Source organism: Papio anubis, chromosome 20, assembly GCF_008728515.1.
Source record: "Papio anubis isolate 15944 chromosome 20, Panubis1.0, whole genome shotgun sequence".
Taxonomy (NCBI): Eukaryota; Metazoa; Chordata; class Mammalia; order Primates; family Cercopithecidae; genus Papio; species Papio anubis.
This window is the reverse complement of record NC_044995.1, coordinates 18,502,801-18,526,114: the sequence shown is the minus strand read 5'-3', so window position 1 is coordinate 18,526,114 and position 23,314 is coordinate 18,502,801. Positions and strand designations below refer to the sequence as shown.

At 50.6% G+C, this 23,314-nt stretch overlaps 1 protein-coding gene across 5 annotated transcripts in view; it reads left to right on the top strand.

Moving 5' to 3' along the window:
• Positions 1 to 23,314, top strand: part of SIPA1L3 (signal induced proliferation associated 1 like 3) — a 308,537-nt gene that overhangs the window by 175,754 nt on the left and 109,469 nt on the right. For all 5 annotated transcript variants that reach the window (XM_021931056.2, XM_017952902.3, XM_031659500.1 and 2 more), the window contains 4 exons: positions 506 to 2,337; positions 9,297 to 9,427; positions 20,134 to 20,322; positions 21,247 to 21,421. In XM_021931056.2, coding sequence (XP_021786748.2) covers positions 816 to 2,337; positions 9,297 to 9,427; positions 20,134 to 20,322; positions 21,247 to 21,421 — 2,017 coding nt within the window. In that variant the 5' untranslated portion in view covers positions 506 to 815. The remainder of the gene's footprint in view (positions 1 to 505; positions 2,338 to 9,296; positions 9,428 to 20,133; positions 20,323 to 21,246; positions 21,422 to 23,314) is intronic.

The window sequence follows — 23,314 nt, the reverse complement described above, 5'->3', positions numbered from 1 at the left end:
AGTCAGGAATTCGAGACCAGTCTGGCCAATATGATGAAACCCTGTCTCTACTAAAAATACAAAAACTTAGCCGGGCAAGGGAGTGCATGCTGGAATTCCAGCTACTTGGGAGGCTGAGGCAGGAGAATCATTCGAACCCTCAAGGTGGAGGTTGCAGTGAGCCAAGCATGTGCCACTGCACTCGAGCCTGAGGTGACAGAATGAGACTCTGTCTCAAAAAAAAAAAAAAAAAAGACCTGATGTCTGGGGTTTACTCTAAAACATTCTATTAGAAACAAAGAAGGTCATAAGGGGGGGTGAATAGATGAAATGGGAATAGGAACTAGTTAGTGGTTGTTGGAGCTGATGGGTGACTCAGTCTCCTCTCTGCCTTTGAGTTTGTTTGCAAATTTCCATAATAAGTTTTTTTTAATGAGTGAGGCTGTCAAGAAAAGTCACATGTCCCACTTTCTGGGAGCAGTAACACGGCTATCGCAGCTCACATTTTCCTTTTCTCCCATTTCAGCATGGCGGGGACAACTTCCTCGCCACCTCCGGCTGGCCAGCGCCCGCAACTGCTGCCTGCTCAGTGGTGCTGAGCCACTCGGTCTGGAGCCCCCAGGACAGCACCTGCCTCCTGAGGTTGTCCTGGCTCAGCTGTGCACAGCGATGGTGGAGAACTGGACTCCACAGGCTCACAACCTTCCTGTCAGGTTTCAGGGCCCAGCATCCTTCATCCTGGGCCTGGCGGCCCTGAACAATGGCTGAGGGGTGGGGAACCCTATAGAGTGACACCACATCGTACCGGGCCAGCAGCACTCCAGTGCCCGTGGACTATGACCACCTATCGGGCCATCCCCAGCGATGGTGTGGACCTGGCAGCCAGCTGTGGGGCGAGGGTGGGCGATGTCCTCCCTGGGCCACACACAGGGGACTATGCTCCCTTGGGATTCTGGGCCCAGAATGGCAGCATGTCCCAGCCTCTTGGTGACAGCCCGGTCACCGCCACCGCCACCACCCGCCCCAGCCCCACCACCCCCGCAATGCCCAAGATGGGTGTACGCGCAAGGGTGGCCGACTGGCCGCCCAAGCGGGAGGCCCTGAGAGAGCAGAGCAACCCAAGCCCCTCACAGGACACAGATGGCACAAAGGCCACCAAGATGGCCCATTCCATGAGGAGCATACAGAACGGACAGCCCCCCACCAGCACCCCAGCTTCCTCAGGGTCCAAAGCCTTCCACCGACTCTCCAGGAGAAGGTCCAAAGACGTGGAGTTCCAGGACGGGTGGCCCCGGTCCCCCGGCAGGGCCTTCCTCCCCCTTCGGCACCGCAGCAGCAGCGAGATAACGCTCAGCGAGTGTGACGCGGAGGACGCGGGGGAGCCGCGCGGGGTCCGGCACACGGGGGCGCTGCCCCTCTTCCGCGAGTATGGGAGCACCTCGTCCATCGATGTGCAGGGCATGCCGGAGCAGAGCTTCTTCGACATCCTCAACGAGTTCCGCAGCGAGCAGCCCGACGCCCGGGGCTGCCAGGCCCTCACCGAGCTCCTCCGGGCAGATCCTGGCCCGCACCTCATGGGGGGCGGAGGCGGAGCCAAGGAGGACTGCCACAACGGGCAGCCCGCCAAGGACAGCCTCCTGCCGCTGCAGCCCGCGAAGGAGAAGGAGAAGACCCGGAAGAAACCTGCGCGGGGCCTCAGCGGCGGGGACTCAGTGGACTCGTCCATCTTTCGGAAGCTAAGGAGCAGCAAACCCGAGGGGGAGGCTGGGCGGTCCCCGGGGGAGGCCGACGAGGGCCGCAGCCCCCCGGAAGCCAGCAGGCCGTGGGTGTGTCAGAAGAGCTTCGCCCACTTCGACGTGCAGAGCATGCTGTTCGATCTCAACGAGGCGGCCGCCAACAGGGTGTCGGTGTCGCAGAGGCGGAACACCACCACGGGCGCCTCGGCCGCCTCCGCCGCCTCGGCCATGGCCTCCCTCACGGCCTCGCGGGCCCACAGCCTCGGAGGCCTGGACCCGGCCTTCACCAGCACAGAGGACCTAAACTGCAAGGAGAACTTGGAGCAGGACCTCGGCGATGACAACAGCAATGACCTGCTGCTCAGCTGCCCACACTTCCGCAACGAGATTGGGGGCGAGTGTGAGCGCAACGTGAGCTTCTCCCGGGCTTCCGTGGGCTCCCCGAGCAGCGGCGAGGGCCACCTGGCAGAGCCCTCCCTGAGCGCCTACCGCACCAACGCCAGCATCTCGGTTCTGGAAGTGCCCAAGGAGCAGCAGAGGACGCAGAGTCGGCCCCGGCAGTACAGCATCGAGCATGTGGACCTGGGCGCCCGCTACTACCAGGATTACTTCGTGGGCAAAGGTGACGGATGGCGGGTGGGTGGGAGGGTTGGGTGGGCCGCGGCTTGTCTCCGAGACCCCTACTTATTCATTTACTCTGTGCCAGGTACTGCTCTGGCACTGAGGATGTGGCAGGAACAGAGACCTCCCTTCTGGAGGGCTGTGAGGATCCGGTGAGCAGAGCCACCCGGGCCTCAGCCCTGTGTCTGACACAGCAGCACTCCATAAACCTGGAGCTACAGGACACAACAGCTCTGCATTTACTCAGCACGTATGGGCTTGGACAGCTCAGTGCCAGGCACTCTCTAGAGCCTGGGGGTATAGTATCAACCAGCTTGAAACAAATATTCTGTCTTCCCAGCACTTTTAATGTTTTCATGGGTAAGACAAACAATAGAACAGGATAAATATGAAAAATACACAGGGGATTATAGGGTGCTAAATGCAGTGGAAAAGAGTAAAGTGGGGAAGAAGGAAATGGAGTGTTGGGGGGTGGGGGCAGATCTCAGTAGGGGATGGTCAGAGAGGGCCTCGGAGGCAGGTGCGGTTTGAGTACCGAGCTGAAAGCACCATGTGCAAATTGCAGACCCTGTTCCCAGAACAGAGCAGCGAATACGTAAGTCTTGGAACTGCCAGGCGCGGTGGCTCACGCCTGTAATCCCAACACTTTGGGAGGCCGAGGAGGGCGGATCACTTGAGGTCAGGAGTTCAAGACCAGCCTGGCCAACATGGCGAAACCCTGCCTCCTCTAAAAATACAAAAATTAGCCAGGTGTGGTAGCACATGCCTGTAGTCCTAGCTACTCAGGAGGCTGAGACAGGAGAATCTCTTGAACCCGAGAGGCGGGGGTTGCAGTGAACCAAGATTGTGCCACTGCACTCCAGCCTCCAACTTGAGTGACAGAGCGAAACTCCATCTCAAAAAAAAAAAAAGTCCTGGAATGTTGGAGGAACAGACAGGAGGTCAATGTTGCTGGGGCAGAGTGATGGGGGAGAGTGGATGGAGCTGACGCAGAGGGGTGACAGGGGCAGGTCATGTGGGACTCTAGCAAGGACTCTCATTTGTACCCTGCATGAGATGGAGCCACAGGACGGCTTTGAGCAGGGCAGGGCCCTCCTCCGACTCCTGTGTTCACGACCTGCCCCCAGCTGCATGTGGGGAGCAGACTGTGAGGGATGGGGAGAGGACAGGGGAACAGGCAGGAGGCTGCTGCAGTCATCCAGGCAGGAGATGATGGACATGTCTAAGATGGGAGCCCAGAAGTGGGGAAGAATCTTGCAAGCCACTACTGGATCCATTTAGGAGTGCGGTGACGCCATCTCTGCTCACTGCAACCTCCACCTCCCAGGTTCAAGCGATTCATGGGCCTCAGCCTCCCAAGGAGCTGGGACTACAGGTGTGCACCACCACACCCAGCTAATTTTTTTTTTGTATTTTTAGTAGAGATGGGGGTTTCACCATGTTGGCCAGGATGGTCTTGATCTCCTGACCTTGTGATCTGCCCGCCTCACCCTCCCAAAGTGCTGGGATTACAGGTGTGAGCCACCGCGCCCGGCCTCTGGAAGGCGAAGCTGTTGATGTTTGGAGGGTGTTAACATCAGGGAGAGATGGGTTTCATACATGATTAGTGCTGGTGAGGCATTCCCAGGAGACAGCATAGCATATCGCAGAGACCATAAACCCAGGCAGCTTCAGGGAACAGCAGAACACTGCAAGAGTACGGCATGCTAGGCAAAGACTAGGCCATTCCTGCCCGGTGCCAGCTGACTGTTGTCATGCAAGACATGCAGACAAATCTAGGGTTACCAGCCTTTCCAGTTTTTCAAGATTCTCCTGAAACTCAGATTTTTTAAAATATAGACTTCACTGATTTTTAGATGGTGGCAGCTATAACGATTCAGAATTATTAGCTGGGTATGATGGCTCATGCCTGTAATCCCAGCACTTTGGGAGGCTGAGGCAGGCGGATCACTTGAGGTCAGAAGTTCAAGACCAGCTTGGCCAACATGGTGAAACCACGTCTCTACTAAAAATACAAAAAAATTAGCCAGGCGTGGTGACATGTGGCTGTAATCCCAGCTACTTGAGAGGCTGAGGCAGGAGAATCACTTGAACCCAGGAGGCAGATGTTGCAGTGGGCTGAGATCATGCCACTGCACTCCAGTCTGGGTGACAGAGTGAGACTCTGTCTCAAAAAAAAAAAAAAAAATCAGAATTGCTTGTAACTGCTAGTAACAGGCTTAAACAACATAGAAGTGACTCTCCTGTGAAGAAATCCAGAGTTCAGCAGCCCAGGGCTGGTTTGGTCAGTCTTCAGCATCAGTGGAACATCAGCCTTAGTGCATGGCATGATCCCCCGCCGCCCCACACCAAGATAGCTGCTGGAGTTACAGGCATCACATCTGTGTTTCCAGGCAGGGAAAAAGAGGAAAGGGTAAGGACAAAAAGGCAGACCTCTTGTCAAGTCAACCCCCTTATGCCGTTATGCCTAGTGTTTCATTATTGGAACACTAAGCATGTGGGAGTTATAGCCTACTGCTCAAGGTCATTGCCAGGGTCTGAATTTTTACTCCTGGAAAAATCCACAAAATTGCAGTCTCCAGCATAAATGGGTTAAAGAGCTTTCTCAGAAGCCCCATCCAACCACTTCCACTTAGTGACCACACCTGTGTGCAAGGAGGCTGGGAAATGTAGATTTTTAGCTAGACAATTTCTCTTTTCCAAGAATAGAGGGTTTTTCTTAAAAAAAAAAAAAAAAAAAAAAAGAAAAGCTAGCAGCTAGTACTCCACAGCAACTGGATTTTTGTTGTTGTTGTTGCTTTTTCTTTCTTTTTTTTGAGGCAGAGTCTCGCTCTGTCACCCGGGCTGGAGTGCAGTGGCGCGATCTCAGCTCACTGCAGCCTCTGCCTCCCAGGTTCATGCAATTCTCCTGCCTCAGCCTCCCAAGTAACTGGGATTACAGATGCTCGCCATCACACCCAGCTAATTTTTGTAGTTTTAGTAGAGACAGGGTTTCTTCATGTTGGCCAGGCTGGTCTCGAACTCCTGACCTCAGATGATCCACCCACCTTGGTCTCCCAAAGTGTTGGGATTATAGGCGTGAGCCACCACACCTGGCTCACAGCAACTAGTTTTTAAAAAATATTTAAAGTAATGTCCTTGTCAAACATAACAAATGTCAATTAAGTTGTCCCATGGGACACTGGAGCTCCAACTTGGAGTCTCTGGAGTTCCCATTTGGAGTCAGAAAGCCCTCAGTTTGGGGTATCTGTTCCATAGCTGATCCATGTGATACGTTTTACTCTTCAGACTGCATGACAAATGAAGATAATTATATCAATATCACATGCACAAACAAAATGACACAGAGATTGAAAAGAAAGGGATCAAAAAGAAGTTCCAAGCCAGACACGGTGGCTCACGATTGTAATCCCAGCACTTTGGGAGGCCGAGGCGGGCGGATCACAAGATCAGGAGATCGAGACCATCCTGGCTAACACAGTGAAACCCCATCTCTACTAAAAATACAAAAACTTAGCCGGGCTTGGTGGCAGGCGCCTGTAGTCCCAGCTACTCGGGAGGCTGAGGCAGGAGAATGGCGTGAACCCAGGAGGTGGAGCTTGCAGTGAGCCGAGATTGTGCCACTACACTCCAGCCTGGGCGACAGAGCAAGACTCCGTCTCAAAAAAAAAAAAAAAAAGAAGTTCCAGACAGTTGCTTACAAGGAAATAGCCAATGAGGCAATATCAGTATCACATGAAATAGATTTAAATAAAGGCTGAAAGCACTTTTTAGAGGAATTAAGAAGGCCGTTTCATGTTTCTTAAAATTCGCCAAGAAATTCTGGTAGTTGTGAACCTTTGTATACCTGGCAACTTGGTTTAGGGGTATATAGATTTTAAAAATGGATCAGGCTGGCTGAGCGCATTCGCTCACGCCTGTAATCCCAACACTTTGGGAGGCCCGAGGTGGGCAGATTACATGAGGTCAGGAGTTCAAGACCAGCCTGGCCAGCATGGTGAGACCCTGTCTCCACTAAAAAATACAAAAATTAGCTGGGTGTGGTGGCAGGTGCCTGTTATCCCAGCAACTTGAGAGGCTGAGGCAGGAGAATCTCTTGAAGCTAGGAGGCAGAGGTTTCAGTGAGCCGAGATCGCACCACTGCAATCCAGCCTGGGCGACAGAGTGAGACTCTGTCCCCTCAACCAAAACAAAAAAACAAACAAACAAACAAAAACGCTACGGGGAGAAGTGGAAAAATTCACAACCATAGCGGGAGAAGTGCACAGATTATCTCTCTGAAATTGACAGAATCTAGTAACTGAAAAATAAGGATTTAGAGGATTTGAATAACCTAATGAAAACTTGATTTTACACTGTATATATATTAACTTTGTACCTAATCAACAAAGAACACATTCTTTTCAACCTACACATACAAATACTTACATGAAAGGAATGTGGATCAAATAAAGATCAAGTAAGATTATACATTAAAATACTTAGTTCTTTGTTAGGCAGGTAGGAAGTACTCATCATTCAGCTTTAAAAAAAAAAAAAAGAAGGCCGGGCGCGGTGGCTGAAGCCTGTAATCCCAGCACTTTGGGAGGCCGAGACGGGCGGATCACGAGGTCAGGAGATCGAGACCATCCTGGCGAACATGGTGAAACCCTGTCTCTACTAAAAAAAATACAAAAAACTAGCCGGGTGAGGTGGCGGGCGCCTGTAGTCCCAGCTACTCGGGAGGCTGAGGCAGGAGAATGGTGTAAACCTGGGAGGCGGAGCTTGCAGTGAGCTGAGATCTGGCCACTGCACTCCAGCCTGGGTGACAGAGCGAGACTCCATCTCAAAAAAAAAAAAAAGAGTCATTTTATTTTTAAAAATTTCTTTGTAGCACTGAAAGCTGTTCAAGAAAAAAATGTCCTGGCCAAGCACAAGGGCTCCCTGAACGCCTGTAATTCCAGCACTTTTGGAGGCTGAGGCAGGATGATCACTTGCCCCCAGGAGTTAAGAGACCAGCCTGGGCAACATAGTGAGACCTCAAAAAAAGGTTAAAAATTTAGCCAGGTGTGGTGGCACATGTCTGTAGTCCCAACTGCTGTGGAGGCTGAGCTGTGGAGGCTGAGCTGGGAGGATCGCTTCAGCCCTGGAGGCAGAGGTTGCAGTGAGCCATGATTGCACCACTGCACTCCAGCCTGAGTGACAGAGCAAGACCCTGTCTCAAAAAAGAAAAACTGTTCAATGATATTTGTTAAAGCACAGTGAATAATTTATTCAGAGCCATCAGAGTAGGCGTAGGGACCACTGCGGCGGGGTCTGGCAGTAGGGAAGAGAGATTGGGCTTAGCTCTGAATACAGCGTGGTCAAGTGGGGATTTATAGCCAAGAGTCAGGGTGGGGGTCAGTGGATAGAAGAAATTACTAAGAAGAAATGTCAGAGGTAAGGAAGATTCTGGCTAAACCAACCTAATCTCGCTGATGACACACCAGGATGATCCGACATCACCTTTGGATGGTGGAGGATGAAGAGCTTGATCAGATGTTGAGGATGTCCAGATATTAGGATAAGGTTGGGGGGCAGGGTTCTTGCTAAACTGACTTAGCAGGGTTCTTTGTTAAAACTGGATTTTACAAGGAGGTGCACAGATGGGCCTAGGAGAATATTCCAAAGCCTAACTAAAGTTTGGCCAAGCAAAGAGTCTTTGTCAAAACTAGTAAATAAATTAATCATTGGTCAGTGTTTATTGAGTGTCTACTATATGCTAGGATTTGCAAGGAGCTAGATATGCACTGATGGAAAAGCAACAACCCCTGTAGCTGCTTCAGGAATAAGCTGGTATCTGCGATCTGTAGATCTGTAGAGTACAATGTTTATTCCATTCTCTGATCAGCTGGAGATTGTTGAACCCCCTGCAGATGCTATCCTGATTGGGGCCGTTAATTAACACACAATATTTTGCCTTTAGATTAACCTTTGATTTGCCAAGAGCATCTCATGAGAACAAGAACCATCAGTTAAAAACATTCAGCGTACCAGTACAATTTCCGGTGGTGGGTGATGCTAACTTCGTGGACTTGGGTCAAGACAGACCGCTGGTGGATACCCACACAAGCATGAGATACTTGGGTTATACATCGGGAAGAACTGTTTGCCTGGAAGGGTTATAAGATAGCAGCATGTTTTAGAAAAAAAGAGGAGGCAGCTGTCGGGTAGAGGAGGGAGCAGGAGGCGTGCCCCATGGCTGGCTAAAGTCTCTGTTACCCTAAGGGAAAAAAGAGCAGTGTTGAAGTTACCTAGGTAAAGAAACATGGTGAGATAAAGGCGATGCCTGGGGACCCCTATCGTGGTCCCTGACAGGCGCCAACGACTGGGGCTGGTCATTGCCAACACTCATCATGTGCGTGCTATGTGCCTGGCACAGTGCTCAAGGCTGGGTCCACCTTTAACTTTATTTTATGGCTGAAAATGCTGTCTAGCAACTTGGCTGGGGCCAGACATTTCTTAAGGGGCAGAGCCCAGATGTCAGGAGGCTCTCTAGACTAGAATCTTACTTAACAACTTCACAAGGGCTAATCAGCAGTTAAACCAAGTGAACAATTTGCAAGCACGGGATGAATCACAGTGGTGCTGGGTTGATGACATGCCATGCACCGTAGTAAGCGTTTCATATCTGTAGCTTCATTTTGCCTTCACATCAGCTCTCTGAATTGTGGGTGGCATCAAGGCCCCGTTTTCTCAGACAAGAGCACTGAGGCTCAGAAAAGTTCTGTGGCTTGGCGGAGGTGGTACAGTAAGGTGGGCTTTTGCCTCTTACAGTTTCTCCACTAGGGGTGTGTGTGACCAAGGCATGAGGTTTGCGTGACCAGCATCCCACAGATTGCACAGGACCCTGCCTGATCACCCTATCTGCAGGCCTGCTGGGCATCAGAGCCCCTCCTTCCCAGACAGCTGAGCCTGAACTCGCCTGCTCTTCTTTCTTAGAACATGCCAATTACTTCGGCGTGGATGAGAAACTGGGGCCAGTGGCTGTGAGCATTAAGCGGGAGAAGCTGGAAGACCACAAGGAGCATGGACCTCAGTACCAGTACAGGATCATCTTCCGGACCCGCGAGGTAGGTCCCATCACTCTCGTTCTTATTAAAGAAATCATAGCCACTCGCATCTCGAGCTAGGTTCTAGGGGCAAACACTTCCCTGGCTTCATCTCATGGAATCTTTCCAACCACCCCAGGAGAGCAATCCTGTTAGTCTCTCCATCTCGTAGAGGAGGAAACTAAGACTCAGAATTTCAATGACTTCCGGCTGGGCACAGTGGCTCACACCTGTAATCCCAGCACTTTGGGAAGTGAGTGGGTGGCTCAGATGAGGTCAGGAGTTCAAGACCAGCCTGACCAACATGGCGAAACTCCATCTCTACCAAAAATACAAATTAGCCAGGTGTGGTGGCACGCGCCTATAATTCCAGCTATTGGGGACGCTGAGCCAGGTGAATTGCTTGAAACTGGGAGGCAGAGGCTGCACTGAGCTGAAATTATGCCACTGTACTCCAGCCTGGGTGACAGAGTGAGACTCTGTCTCAAAAAAAAAAAAAAAAAAAAAGAGAGAAAGATAAATGATTTCTATAGGATCAATGAATCAGTGGCCAGACCAAGATTTCAGTCCAGGGTGTCTGACTTCAGAGCCCAACATTACAAAACCTGTTTGCGAGAGATTAACTCTAATAAGCGTAAGAAATAAAAGGGAAGGTAAGGGATCATTTTAGGATCATGAGGTGTCCTACATAATGGAAAGAATTAAGGCAACAAGCCTCAGGCAGGACAGGAATTGGGGACTGTCAACCACAGGCGCTGCTGTTGGGCCAATCAGCTCAAGGTACTCCCAATGTGTCACTTTCCATTCTGAGTGGAGAAGCCCATGATCCTGGCTGGAGGCCTTCCCCTGGATTAAATGTCAGCTGTAGCTAGTGGGGAAGTCCTGCTGGGGCACCCATGCTCTATTAGAACTCTAAATTGTAAGTGACAGAAGTCTACTTCTAACTTTCTTAAGTCAGAAATAGCATTCATGGTTCGTGTAACTGCAAATCCAGAGGTAGGGCAAGCTTCGGGCATAGCTGGACTTAGAGACTCAAATGCAGTCACCAGAACTCTGCTTCTTTAGGTCTCTGCTTGGCTTTGCTGTTTGCATCATGAATGTCATTTTCTTCTGCCACTAACAAGCTCTCACCGTGTCATGGGAACATGGAGATGGGCTGCTCAAACCTACATCTTTACGCCTTCTCATCCCAAAGGCTCAGACTGGCCAGACACAGTAGTAGTTCATGCCTGTAATCCCAGCACTTTGGGAGGCCGAGGCAGGCGGATCACCTGAGGTCAGGAGTTTGAGACCAGCCTGCCCAACATGGTGAAACCCCGTCTCTACTAAAAATACAAAAATTAGCTGGGTGTGGTGGCAGGCGCCTGTCATCCCAGCTACTCAGGAGACTGAGGCAGGAGAATTGCTTGAACCCAGGAGGCGGAGGTTGCAGTGAGCTGAGATTGCACCATTGTACTCCAGCCTAGGCAACAAACAAAACTCCATCTCAAAAAAAAAAAAAAAGACTTAGACAGATTTATCTGGGAAGAACTCTGGCTCTGCTTAGATCACAAATGCAATCCCTGGGCCAGTCACTGTGATCGGGGTGGTAGAGGAAACTGGCCAGGTCTAGCACATGTTACCCCCCACCCTGGGTCCAGGGGCAGGTCCAGGCACTGTGATTAACAGTTCCACCAGAGCTTCCTGGAGAAGGAGGCAGGGCAGATCCTCAGCAAAAAGAGGGGACCCAGGCAAGCAGAAATGACAGAGAGGTCCAGAAGACCCAAATAAGGAAGACCTTTCAGAAAAGGGGCAGTCACCAGCTAGGCAGGCCCTCCAAAATGGGTCTCCCTCAGCGTGCATTGCCCTAGCCCCTTGGGCCTGGCCTTTGCCCAGACATGGAAGCCTAGCAGGCTGAGGCTGCCAAGGACTTTTGTGGGGCCAGCCAAGTCCTGGACCTCATCCAGGCTGGCAGATGCAGCTCGGAGTGCCCTCGCCCCATCCCCTTACCAAGACCTTCCCACTGTGTTGGGGGAATGGGATGGCACGGAGGCTTTGCAGCAGCCAGGAAGAGGCAGCCACAAAACCATGTGTGCCAAACCACAGGTGGTCACCAGCCTCTGTCTCCCCAGCCCCTCCTCCCTCTACCCACCTTTCTGGCCAGATGAGCACCAGAGCAGAATGAGAGGTGACAGCTCACACTGCATCCGACTGTTTTAGGACATACGGGCAACTGCTGGGTGAAATGACGCCTACAGTCATATACTTATAAATATAAATAGGCTGGGTACAGTGGCTCACACCTGTAATCCCTGCACTTTGGGAGGCCAAGGCAGGTGGGTCGTTTGAGCCCTGGAGTTCAAGACCAGCCTGGACAATATGGTAAAACCCTGTCTCTACTAAAAACACAAAAAATTAGCTGGGTATGTTAGCGCACACTTGTAGTCTCAGCTGCTTGGGAGGCTGAGGCATGAGAATCTCTTGAACCCAGGAGGTAAAGGTTGCAGTGAGCCGAGATCACACCACTGCACTCCAGCCTGGGTGACAGAGCGAGACTCCGTCTCAAAAAAAAAAAAAAAAAAAAAAATATATATATATATATATATATATATATATATATATATATATATATATATATAAATATTTATAACAAAGGTTATTATTACTGCAAATCTCCTTTATACTGTGTGTCAGGCAATATTCTATACCTTTTATATCTATTAACTCACTTAAATCTCATCACGATTCTAGGATGAAGACACTCTTGTCCTCATTTATAGATGACAGAACAGGCACAGAGAGGTGAAGGGACTTGCCCAAAGCACCCTCCAGGGCGTGGCAGGGCAGGGTGCCTGCCTGTGTTCTGGCCACCGCACTCGGCTGCCTCTGGGGTTTGACTAAGTCAGCTTAGACCGCACATTGGACCCACTCATGAGTTAGGAGCTCAGCCAACTCAGTGCTAGCATTTGTGTTTTTGTTCGTAATGAAAATATAATAGGCCGGGCATGGAGGCTTACGTCTGTAAGCACTTTGGGAGGCTGAGGTGGGTGGATCACCCAAGGTCAGGAGTTTGAGACCAGACTGGCCAAAATGGCAAAACCCCATCTCTACTAAAAATACAAAAAAAATTAGCTAGGCGTAGTAGCAGGTGCCTGTAATCCCAGCTTCTCAGGAAGCTGAGGCAGGATAATCGCTTGAACCTGAGAGGTGGAAGTTGCAGTGAGCCAAGATCACTCCATTGCACTCTAGGCTGGGTGACACAGTGAAACCCCGTCTCTACTAAAAAAATACCAGAAAAACGGCCGGGCGCGGTGGCTCAAGCCTGTAATCCCAGCACTTTGGGAGGCCGAGACGGGTGGATCACGAGGTCAGGAGATCGAGACCATCCTGGCTAACACGGTGAAACCCCGTCTCTACTAAAAAATACAAAGAAACTAGCCGGGCGAAGTGGCGGGCGCCTGTGGTCCCAGCTACTCGGGAGGCTGAGGCCGGAGAATGGCGTAAACCTGGGAGGCGGAGCTTGCAGTGAGCTGAGATCCGGCCACTGCACTCCAGCCTGGGCGACAGAGCAAGACTCAATCTCAAAAAAAAAAAAAAATACCAGAAAAACTAGCCGGGCGTGGTGGCGGGCGCCTGTAGTCCCAGCTACTCGGGAGGCTGAGGCAGGAGAATGGCGTAAACCCGGGAGGTGGAGCTTGCAGTGAGCTAAGATCCGGCCACTGCATTCCAGCCTGGGTGACAGTGAGACTCCGTCTCAAAAAAAAAAAAAAAAGAGAATACAATATATAGGCAGGCATGGTGGCTCATACCTGTAATCCCAGCATTTTGGGACGGGAGGCTAAGACAGGAGGATTGCTTGAAACCCGGAGTTCAAGACCGGCCTAGGCACCACAGTGAGACCCTTGTCTCTAAAAAATAAAAAATACCAGACTATAGCATTAGGAGAAATACCTAATGTAAATGATGAGTTAATGGGTGCAGCAAACCAACATGGTACGTGTAATACCTATGTAACAAACCTCGTTGTACACATGTACCCTAGAACTTAAAATATAAAAATTAAAAAATATATATATGTCAGACTATGCCACACATACTGAGTTGTGAGACTTTAGTGCATGGATACTGGGTTATATAATTTTTTTGCTGTGATTTCCTGTTCACTAAGTTTGAAACTGGCTTGATGCCATTCCCAGTGTATACCTGCTCCCATCTACTTCCTACCCCCAGCACCTACAAAACTAGCCGTGGGGGACTCTGGTCCATCCCAGGCGACAGCACGGGGACACTTTGGGTATCACAGCCACAGGCCTGGGATCCATCCATTCCATAGACGTTTGCTCAGTGCTCCCCTGTCCCAGCTCTATGCTGGGCATGGAGGGTACCATAGCAAACAAGGCAGCAAAGATATTCGGGGGAGTGGGTCTTTGAGGAGGAGACAGCAGGACACCAAACACCTTAGCAAATTACGCTGTAGGTGCTGCCTATAGTGACAAGGTGGGAAACAAAGCAAGGAGGAGTGATGAGTATGGCAGGCGCTTAGATTTTTAACAGGAAGGTCAAGAGGGGCCTCACTGGGAAGGTAACGTTCTAGTAAACCTAGAGAAGGGGAGAGGGGGCCGTGTGGACAACTGGAAGAAGAGCATTCCAGGCAGAGGGAACAGCCAGTGCAGAGGTCCTGAGGCAGAGCCATGCTCCATGGGTTGGAGACCTCGTATGAGTCCTAGTTTGGCCACTCAGCAGTTCTAGAACCTTGGGCACATGGCTCATTTCCTCTCGGAGCCTCAGTTTCCCTCTTGGAAATTCTTGGTTTGCAGAACTGTGTTGTGGACTCGGTGAGGTTGCACATATCAAGCAGGCAGTGCTGGGCCTGACACTTGACGGAAAATGATTATAAGCAGTACCACTGTTGCAGCGGACGTTCTTTCCCAGGAGGTCAGAGGCCCATTCTGGGGAGCATGGATTGAGCCCACGGATGGGGTTCTGTCCTTCTCATGTTCACACACACATGCCTTGGGGTCCTGTAAACCAGGGCATGGGGGCCAGAGCGAGAGGTCTGGGCTGCCTTCCAAGCCAGCAGGCCTGCCCCAGATGGCCGCCCCTGGCTGCCAAGCGACAGTCTCGAGTGGACCCGCATCTCCCAGCAGATGGGATATGAGCATTGTCGGTGCCAGGCTCCCCACCGAGGCAGGAACAGACTTGGAGCTGGGCTTTGGCACCGCTCATCCAAAACCCAGAGAGCCTGGACAGGACGAGCACCAGGCCAGGCTGCCCTGTCTCAAGCCCCTTCACTGGCACTGTCTCACCCAGGACACTGAGGAGGGAGTGGGGATGGCAACCAGCCAGGAGCTGTGTGGCCCCGCCCAGGCCCAGTGGTTCTCATTGGCCTAGCACACGTGAGTTTTTGACAGGCTTTAGTTCTGATAGGGTTAGAGATTTGGATTTTTATTTTATTGATTTTTCTTTTTTATTTAAAAAGTACCAGACGCTTATTGTTAAGAACTTAGACAATACATAAGTATGCAAAGTAGAAAAAGGAAAGCTTTCATTAAGTGAAAAAAGCAAGTGTTTGTTCAGTAGGTACATCTGATTGTGTGTGTGTCTGTGTGTGTTTGCTTATTTATTTTTGAGACAGGGTCTCACTCTGTCCCCCAGGCTGAAGTGCAATGGTGCAGTCATAGCTCACTGCAGCCTCGAATTCCTGGGCTCAAGTGATCCTCCTGCCTCAGTGTCCCTAGCAGCTGACACCACAGGCATGCACCACCATGGCTGGCTAATAATTTTGTTTTATTTTTAGAGACAGAATCTCACTATGTTGCCCAGGCTGGTCTTGAACTCCTGGGCTCAGGCAACCCTCCTCCTTTGGCCTCCCAAAATGCCAAGATTACAGGCATGAGCCACTGCACCTGGCCATGTGTGTGTTTAAATGAACAATCTCCAAAGCATATTGTTAAGTAGGGGGAAAAGCAAAAAAATGTGGCTTCCTGCTTAAGGTTAAAAAATTTAAAACTCGTCTAGGTGCAGTGGCTGACACCTGTAATCCCAGCACTTTGGAAAGCCGAGGGAGAAAGATTGCTTGAGCCCAGGAGTTTGAGACTAACCTGGGCAACATAGCGAGACCCTGTCTCTATTAAAAAGAAGTGAATTGCCGGGCATGGTGGCTCACGCCTGTAATCTCAGCACTTTGGGAGGCCTACACAGGTGGATCACCTGAGGTCAGGAGTTCGAGACCAGCCTGGTCAACATGGCAAAACCGTGGGATGGGAGGTTTTACTAAAACTACGAAAATTAGCTGGGTGTGGTGGCACACACCTGTAATCCCAGCTACCCGGGAGGCTGAGGCAGGAGAATCACTTGAACCCAGGAGGCAGAGGTTGCAGTGAGCCAAGATCACACCATTGCATTCCAGCCTGGGCGACAAGAGCGAAACTCCGTCTCCAAAAACAAATAAAAAAGAAACAAAAAATTTAAAACTATTAACTATGCATGTGACTTTGTACATAAACATTTAACACTCATCTACAGATAATAGTGGTTAACATACATTGAGCTCTTACTCTATGCCCAAGATACAGCGCTAAGCATTATACACAGATCTTTTTGAATCCTTTCAATGCCTTGAGGCAGGCATTTTTATCCCCATTTTGTCAATGAGGTAATAGGGAAATTAAGTGGCTTGCCCAGAATCACACAGCTAGGGAGGAGCTAGAGCTAGAATTCAAATCCAGGCAGACCACCTCCTAAGTAACCTCCTAGGAAATGCTCTTGAAGGGTACACCCACCGCCCAGCACAGTCAAGCGGGGAGCGCGTCTGAGTCAGGAGTGAGTGGGGATAACCTGTACCAGCTGGAACCTCCTTGCTCACGTGGCACTGTGTGCCTTTCATGGCTTACTTGATTTGTTGCCCTTGACCAGCTGATGCCAGATGTTTTCAGGCTCTGAGCAGAGGAGGGCTGTGATCTGACTCGGGCAGCTGTAGAAGGAATGGACTGGGGACAGGGCAGGGGCAGGGAGACCTGGAGGAGGCTGCTGTCCAGGTGAGAGGTGATGGTGGGGGTGACCAGGTAGAGAGTGAGGTGGCCACTCATGACCTGCCAGTGTCGTACTTACTGTCCCCAGTGCAGAAAGAGCTTTTCAAGTAGTGCGCGCTGATGAGGTGGTCAGAGCCAAAATATGACTGTAAGCCACCGGTCTCCAGGGAAGAATGATTTCTGGTCCATGCTGTCCCTCATTCCCAGCAGAGGGCACTGTGGGACAGTGTCAATGGGATATAGAGACACTGATCCTGTTGGTGCCTTAACTGAAACCCACAACCCCAGGGCCACCCAGATTGACAGGGCAGAGCCCCTGACACCATTGCTTTTCATGATAGGTTTCGACACTACCCTGCTTGTGATGAGAGAGATTTGTTTGTTTATTAATTACCGGGGCCAGAAGTGGGATCTCTCTATTCCTTCCACACATACCTCTTGCCCAGGTGCTATTTGGCGAGGGTAGTGGGCTGTGTGCTTAGAGGCGAAGTCATGACATGTTTTTTTTGCCACCTCTTGTGTTTTTCGACTTAGGCAAGCATGTTTTTGCAGTTAATACTTATCCTTCTTAGTCTTGTTGTTGTTGTTGTTGTTAAGATCGAGTCTCACTCTGTCGCCCAGGCTGGAGTGCAGTGGCACAATCTCAACTCACTGCAACCTCCGCCTCCTGGGTTCAAGTGATTCCCCTGCCTCAGCCTCCCGAGTAACTGGGATTACAGGCATAAGCCATCATGCCTGGCTAATTTTTCTATTTTAGTAGAGATGGGGTTTCATCATGTTGGCCAGGCTGGTCTCGAACTCCTGGCCTCAGGTGATCTGCCCGCCTCAACCTCCCAGAGTGCTGGGATTACAGACGTGAGCCACCAGACCTGGCCTCCTCTTTAGTCTTTAGACCACAGCCCCAAGTGTACTTTGGGTGCTTGTAACAAGCCCCCTGGGGAGGGATTTTTCTTGTGCATTCTTGGTGTGGTGCTGGTCCCGTGCGTGGCATGACCTGGTGGCCAGCAGCATGCTGTGGCTACAGGTACGAGCTGGTGTTAGTGAGGATGTGGAGCAGCAGGGGCTCAGACAGGGCTGGTGGGGTGTAAATTGGTACAACCACTTGGAAAACTATTTGGCAGTTCAGTAAAATTGAAGATTAGCATGCCTGGTGGTTTAGCAATTTCCGTCCTAGGTATAAAACCAAAAGAAAACGTGTTCATGTGCACTGAGGTGCTTCTGTGAGGGTTCCTAACAGCACTGTTCACAGTTGGCAAATACTGGAAGCAGTTCTGGTGCTTACCAACGTGAAAAGGACCAAACCTATCAAAGTAAAACGTCAGCCTCTCGCAACAGCGTGGCTGCATCTCACATATGTAGGATTCAGAGAAAGAAGCCAGATAACAAAAGAATACAAACTTCCTGGCTGGACGCAGTAGCTCACACCTATAATGCCAGGACTCCGGGAGGCCGAGGTGGCAGGATCACTTGAGCCTAGGAGTTGCAGACCAGCCTGGGCAGCATAGTGGGACTCTGTCTCTACAAAAGATATACAGAATTATCCAGGCATGGTGGCACATGCCTATAGTCCCCGCTACTCAGGAAGCTGAGGCAGGGGGATCTCTTGCGCCCAGGAGGTCGAGGCTGCAGTGAACCGTGATTGTGCCACTCCATTCCGGCCTGGGCAACAGAGTGAGACCCTGTCTTCAAAAGAACAAAAGAATAAAAAAATACAAACTGCATGAAGTTCAAAAATAGACAGAAATAAATGATAAATGATGGTGTTGAAAATCAGGATATAGTTACCTTTGGGGAAAAAGAAGGGGGTACAAAAGGGCTGTGGGTGCTGGAAATGCATTTCTTGATTTGGATAGTGATTACCCAGGTATTCACTTTGTGATAATTTATTTGGCCTCACATCTATGTTTTTTTGTGTTTTTTTTTGAGATAGGGTTTGGCTCTTGTTGCCAGGCTGGAGTGCAATGGCGTGATCTCAGCTCACTGCAATCTCCACCTCCTGGGTTCAAGTGATTCTCCTGTCTCAGCCTCCCAAGTAGATGGGATTACAGGCATGCACCACCACACCCTGCTAATATTTGTGTATTTAGTGGAGACGGGGTTACACCACATTGGTCAGGCTGGTCTCAAACTCCTGACCTCAGGTGAGCCGCCCGCCTTGGCCTCCCAAAGGGGGCTTTCCTTTTATTAGAGAGAAATCTGCACCAGAAGTCCTCACCAAGCACAATTCCCCTCACGTCTTATTGCCTGGAATTGGTCACATGGTTGTCTATAGGAAAACCTAGGAAAGCAACATCTGGGGAATGGGAATGAGATGGCTGTGACTGGCTTTGTCCAAAGGTTTTCATCCCTGGCTGCCCATCAGAAGCACCTGAGATGGATTAAAAATATGCCATGTATACAAACATGCATGTCTGGCCCCATCCCAGACCATCCAAATTAGAATCACTGGTGGTGGTTTTCTTCCTTTTTTATTTATTTCTTGAGACTGCATCTTGCTCTGTCACCCAGACTGGAGTACAGTGGTGCAATCTTGGCTCCCTGCAACCTCTACCTGCCGGGTTCAAGTGATTCTCCTGCCTCAGCCTCCCAAGTAGCTGGGATTACAGGCACATGCCACCATGCCTGGCTAATTTTTGTATTTTTAGTAGAGATGGGGTTTCACCATGTTGGCCAGGGTGGTCTCAAACTCCTGACCTCAAGTGATCTGCCCACCTTGGCTTCCCAAAGTGCTGGGATTACAGGTGTGAGCCACTGCACCTGACCCTTTTTCTTTTCTTTTCTTTTTTTTTTTGAGACAGAGTCTCGCTCTGTTCCTCAGGCGGGAGTGCAGTGGTGTGATCTCGGCTCACTGCAACCTCTGCCTCCCAGGTTCACGCCATTCTCCTGCCTCAGCCTTCCGAGTAGCTGGGACTACAGGCACCGGCCACTATGCCCGGCTAATTTTTTATATTTTTAGTAGAGACGGGGTTTCACCTTGTTAGCCAGGATGGTCTCGATCTCCTGACCTCGTGATCTGCCCGCCTCGGCCTCCCAAAGTCCTGGGATTACAGGCGTGAGCCACTGCGCCCAGCCTTTTTTTTTTTTTTTTTTTTTTTTTTTTTTATTTAATGAAACTGGTTGGAAACCAGTGCTACAGTTCAAGATCCAAGGTAGTGCCAGTATTCAAGGCAGGCGGGTGTTTTACATAAGCATTTACAGGAATGTGTACATAATACAGTGTTACTGTAATAAGGACAAGAGCCCACATCCTCTTGGTAGGACCTGTTTTCTTCATTATACTCCCTACTGCCTTACATAATACTTCTTTTCGACTCCAGTGTCAGCTCCACAAGGACAAGGGTCTTTGTTCATTGCACCTAGAATAGGACTCAGTGTCTCAGAGGAGTCACTCAGCCAATATATGTTGAACAGATGAAGTTAGTTTACATTATTGTCTCATTTAATCCTCCCAACACCCCTTCAAGGTTACAATACCATCCTGTACCCATTTCACAAAAGAGCAAGCTGAGGCTCAGAGATACGAAGTCACTTGGTCAAGACCACACAGCCAGGCGGCAACAGGTTCAAGTTCTGGCTCAGACCTAGGGCTTTCTGACCTTAGAGCACAAACTTCCAATCATCACACATGTCTCTTTCAAAACAAGATGTCTCTCGTATGCTGTCATCCCTTTCTAGGTCCCAAGAACCCCCTAACCTTCCCTTCTCTCCCTTGAGTAGCTCATCACCCTGCGGGGCTCCATCCTGGAAGATGCCACGCCCACAGCCACCAAGCATGGGACCGGGCGGGGCTTGCCCTTGAAGGATGCCCTGGAGTACGTCATCCCCGAGCTCAACATCCACTGCCTGCGGCTGGCCCTCAACACCCCCAAGGTGACGGAGCAACTGCTGAAGCTCGATGAGCAAGGGGTGAGTCAGGGGCTAGAGGTCAGGGCGCTGCAGGGGCAGTAGCTTGCAACCCCACTCCTGGTACCTTTTTCTATCTTGGTCACATCCTTTTTTCTTTGCAAGTAACAGAAACCTACTTAAGCTGGTTTCAGCAAAAGGAGGGATTCAAATCAAATTCTAGTGGTGCCAAGAGCAGGAATGTAACTGGGTCTCCTAAAGGAGGGAGATCGTCTGGGGGTGAGATCGCTGCTAGGTCCCCATGTGTGCATGCGTATATGTGTCTGTGGTGGGGGGGGTTAGCGTCTTTCCTCCCCGCTCCACACGCGGGCTCCCTCTGCTTCTCTCGCCTCTCCCACAGCTCCCAGTCTGTTAGAATTCCAGCCACAGGCAGACCCCAGCAAGCTGACCCTGGTCACAGGAGAGCCATCAATTGGGCTATTCATAGGTCAGGTGGCTGACCGTGGCCCAGTCACCAGTGACCAGGGGAATCCGAGATACCTAAAGCAAACATGGTTGTTGGGAGCCCACTCCCTAAAAAAAGCTATTGACTATAAGCCTTGAGCCCTCCAGATTTTGCTTTTGCAGAATCTCAGCCCATCCCAGTCCACCTACTGTGGGAAGCATTCCACCTACTGTGGGAAGCCGGCCAAGGCAACAGTCTCGTTCATGCAAGTGTGGCATCACAAGCCATCCTCCACCCGCCATAGCGAGAAGAGGCAGCCTGGACACCTCGATGTGCTTCTGTGGTGGGGGAGGGAGGGAAAGGGACAACTGGGACATGCCGCCATGCCCCAACACTGTTTTCCTCCCTGTCTGGCTGTGGCTCTGGGTTCTCAAGTGGTCCCAGCAGCTCCCAGGGCTGAAGGCCTCAGACATACCCCTTGCTCCCTTCCCTCTGCCATCTCTGCCTGGCCTGCCTCCACAAAGCCACTCTTGCCTCTGCAGCTCTGCCGGAAGCACAAGGTGGGCATCCTCTATTGCAAGGCCGGCCAGAGCTCCGAGGAGGAGATGTACAACAACGAGGAGGCTGGCCCTGCCTTCGAGGAGTTCCTCTCCCTCATCGGCGAGAAGGTCTGCCTGAAGGGCTTCACCAAGTACGCTGCCCAGCTGGACGTCAAGAGTAAGTGGGGGGCCAGTTAGATCACAGTGAGCCACTACTGCACGCCCACTCAACGGGCAAAGCTTAAAAGGTCTGGGGATGCCAGGGTGGGGACGTGGAGCAGTGGAGCTGTGAATTTTCAGACTTGTAGGAGCACAAATAAGTGCAGCCATTTTATTTTTTCTTTTTTCCTTTTTTTTTTTTCTTTTTTTTGTTGTTGTTGTTGTTTTTGAGACAGAATCTCACTCTGTGGCCCAGGCTGGAGTGCAGAGTTGTGATCTCATCTCACTGCAACCTCCACCTCCCAGGTTCAAACAATATTCTCCTGCCTCAGCCTCCGAGTAGCTGTGACTACAGGTGTGCACCACCACACTTGGGTAATTTTTGTATTTTTAGTAGAGATGGGGTTTCACCATATTGGCCAGACTGGTCTCGAACTTCTGACCTCAAGTGGTCCACCCACCTCAGCCTCCCAAAGTGTTGGGATTATAGGCGTGAGCCACCGCGCCTGGCCATGTGCAGCCAGTTTGGAAAACGGTACAGCACATTCAAGTCCAGTTTGAAGAGACCCTGCTCTGTGACTCAGCTCCTGCACTCCTAGGTATGCACTCTGTCTAATGCACATGTGCACGGCAGGAGAGGACTGAATATCCCTAACCACCGGCACCTCGGTGCACCCAATGCACACTGGCAAGGTTGTGGTGTGTTCACCCAGCGGAGATGAACTGGCACCAAGGGCATCAGCGTGGAGGAGAGCTGCATGCTTCGTGCTGTGCAAAGACAGCAAACCTCAGAAGAGTGGGACCTGAATGATGCCTTTCACATAACTACATATATATATATAAACACACACATTTTTTTTTTTTTTTTTTTTTTTTTGGAGACAGAGTCTCCCTCTATTGCCCAGGCTGGAGTGCAGTGGCCCAATCTCAGCTCACTGCAACCTCTGCCTCCTGGGTTCAAGAGATTATTCTGCCTCAGCCTCCGGAGTAGCTGGGACTACAGGCATGTGCCACCATGCCCAGCTAGTTTTTGTATTTTTAGTAGAGATGGGGTTTCACCATATTGGCCAGGCTGGTCTCGAACTGCTGATCTCGTGATCTGCCTGCCTCAGCCTCCCAAAGTGCTGGGATTACAGGTGTGAGCCACCGTGCGGGCCAGTTATCCTTTTTTATGGACACAAGGTCTTGCTATGTTACCCAGACTGGTCTCAAACACAAGGCCTTCAGGGATTCTTGGCCTCCCAAAGTGCTGGAACTACACATATGAGCCAAAACTAGCAAACAAAAAACTGGCAAAAACCAGCAGGCTCAGCAGGATGACTCACACCTGTAATCCCAACACTTTTGGAGGCCAAGGCAGGATGATTGCTTGAGGCCAGGTATTCAAGACCAGCCTGGGCAATAAAGCAAGACCCTGTCTCTGGAAAAAAAAAAAAATCCACCAGCCATATATTGTTTGGGGATATGCTCTTATATAGTGGAACTCTAAAGAAAAACAGAGTCAAGCATGGTGGCTCATGCCACCAGGTTTGGGAGGCTGAGGCGGGAGGATTGCTTGAACCTGGGAGTTTGAGACTGCAGCGAGCTAAAATCATGCCACTACACTCCACCCTGGGCAACAGAGCAAGACCCCATCTCAAAAATAAATAAATAGGCTGGACGCGGTGGCTCACGCCTATAATCCCAACACTTTGGGAGGCTGAGGCAGGCAGATCATGAGGTCAGGAGCTCGAGACCAGCCTGGCCAATATAGTGAAACCCTGTCTCTACTAAAAAACACAAAAATTAGCCGGGTATGGTGGTATGGTGGCGTGTGCCTGTAGTCCCAGCTGATCAGGAGGCTGAGGCAGGAGAATTACTTGAACCCAGAAGGTGGAGGTTGCAGTGAGCCGAGATTGCACCACTGCACTCT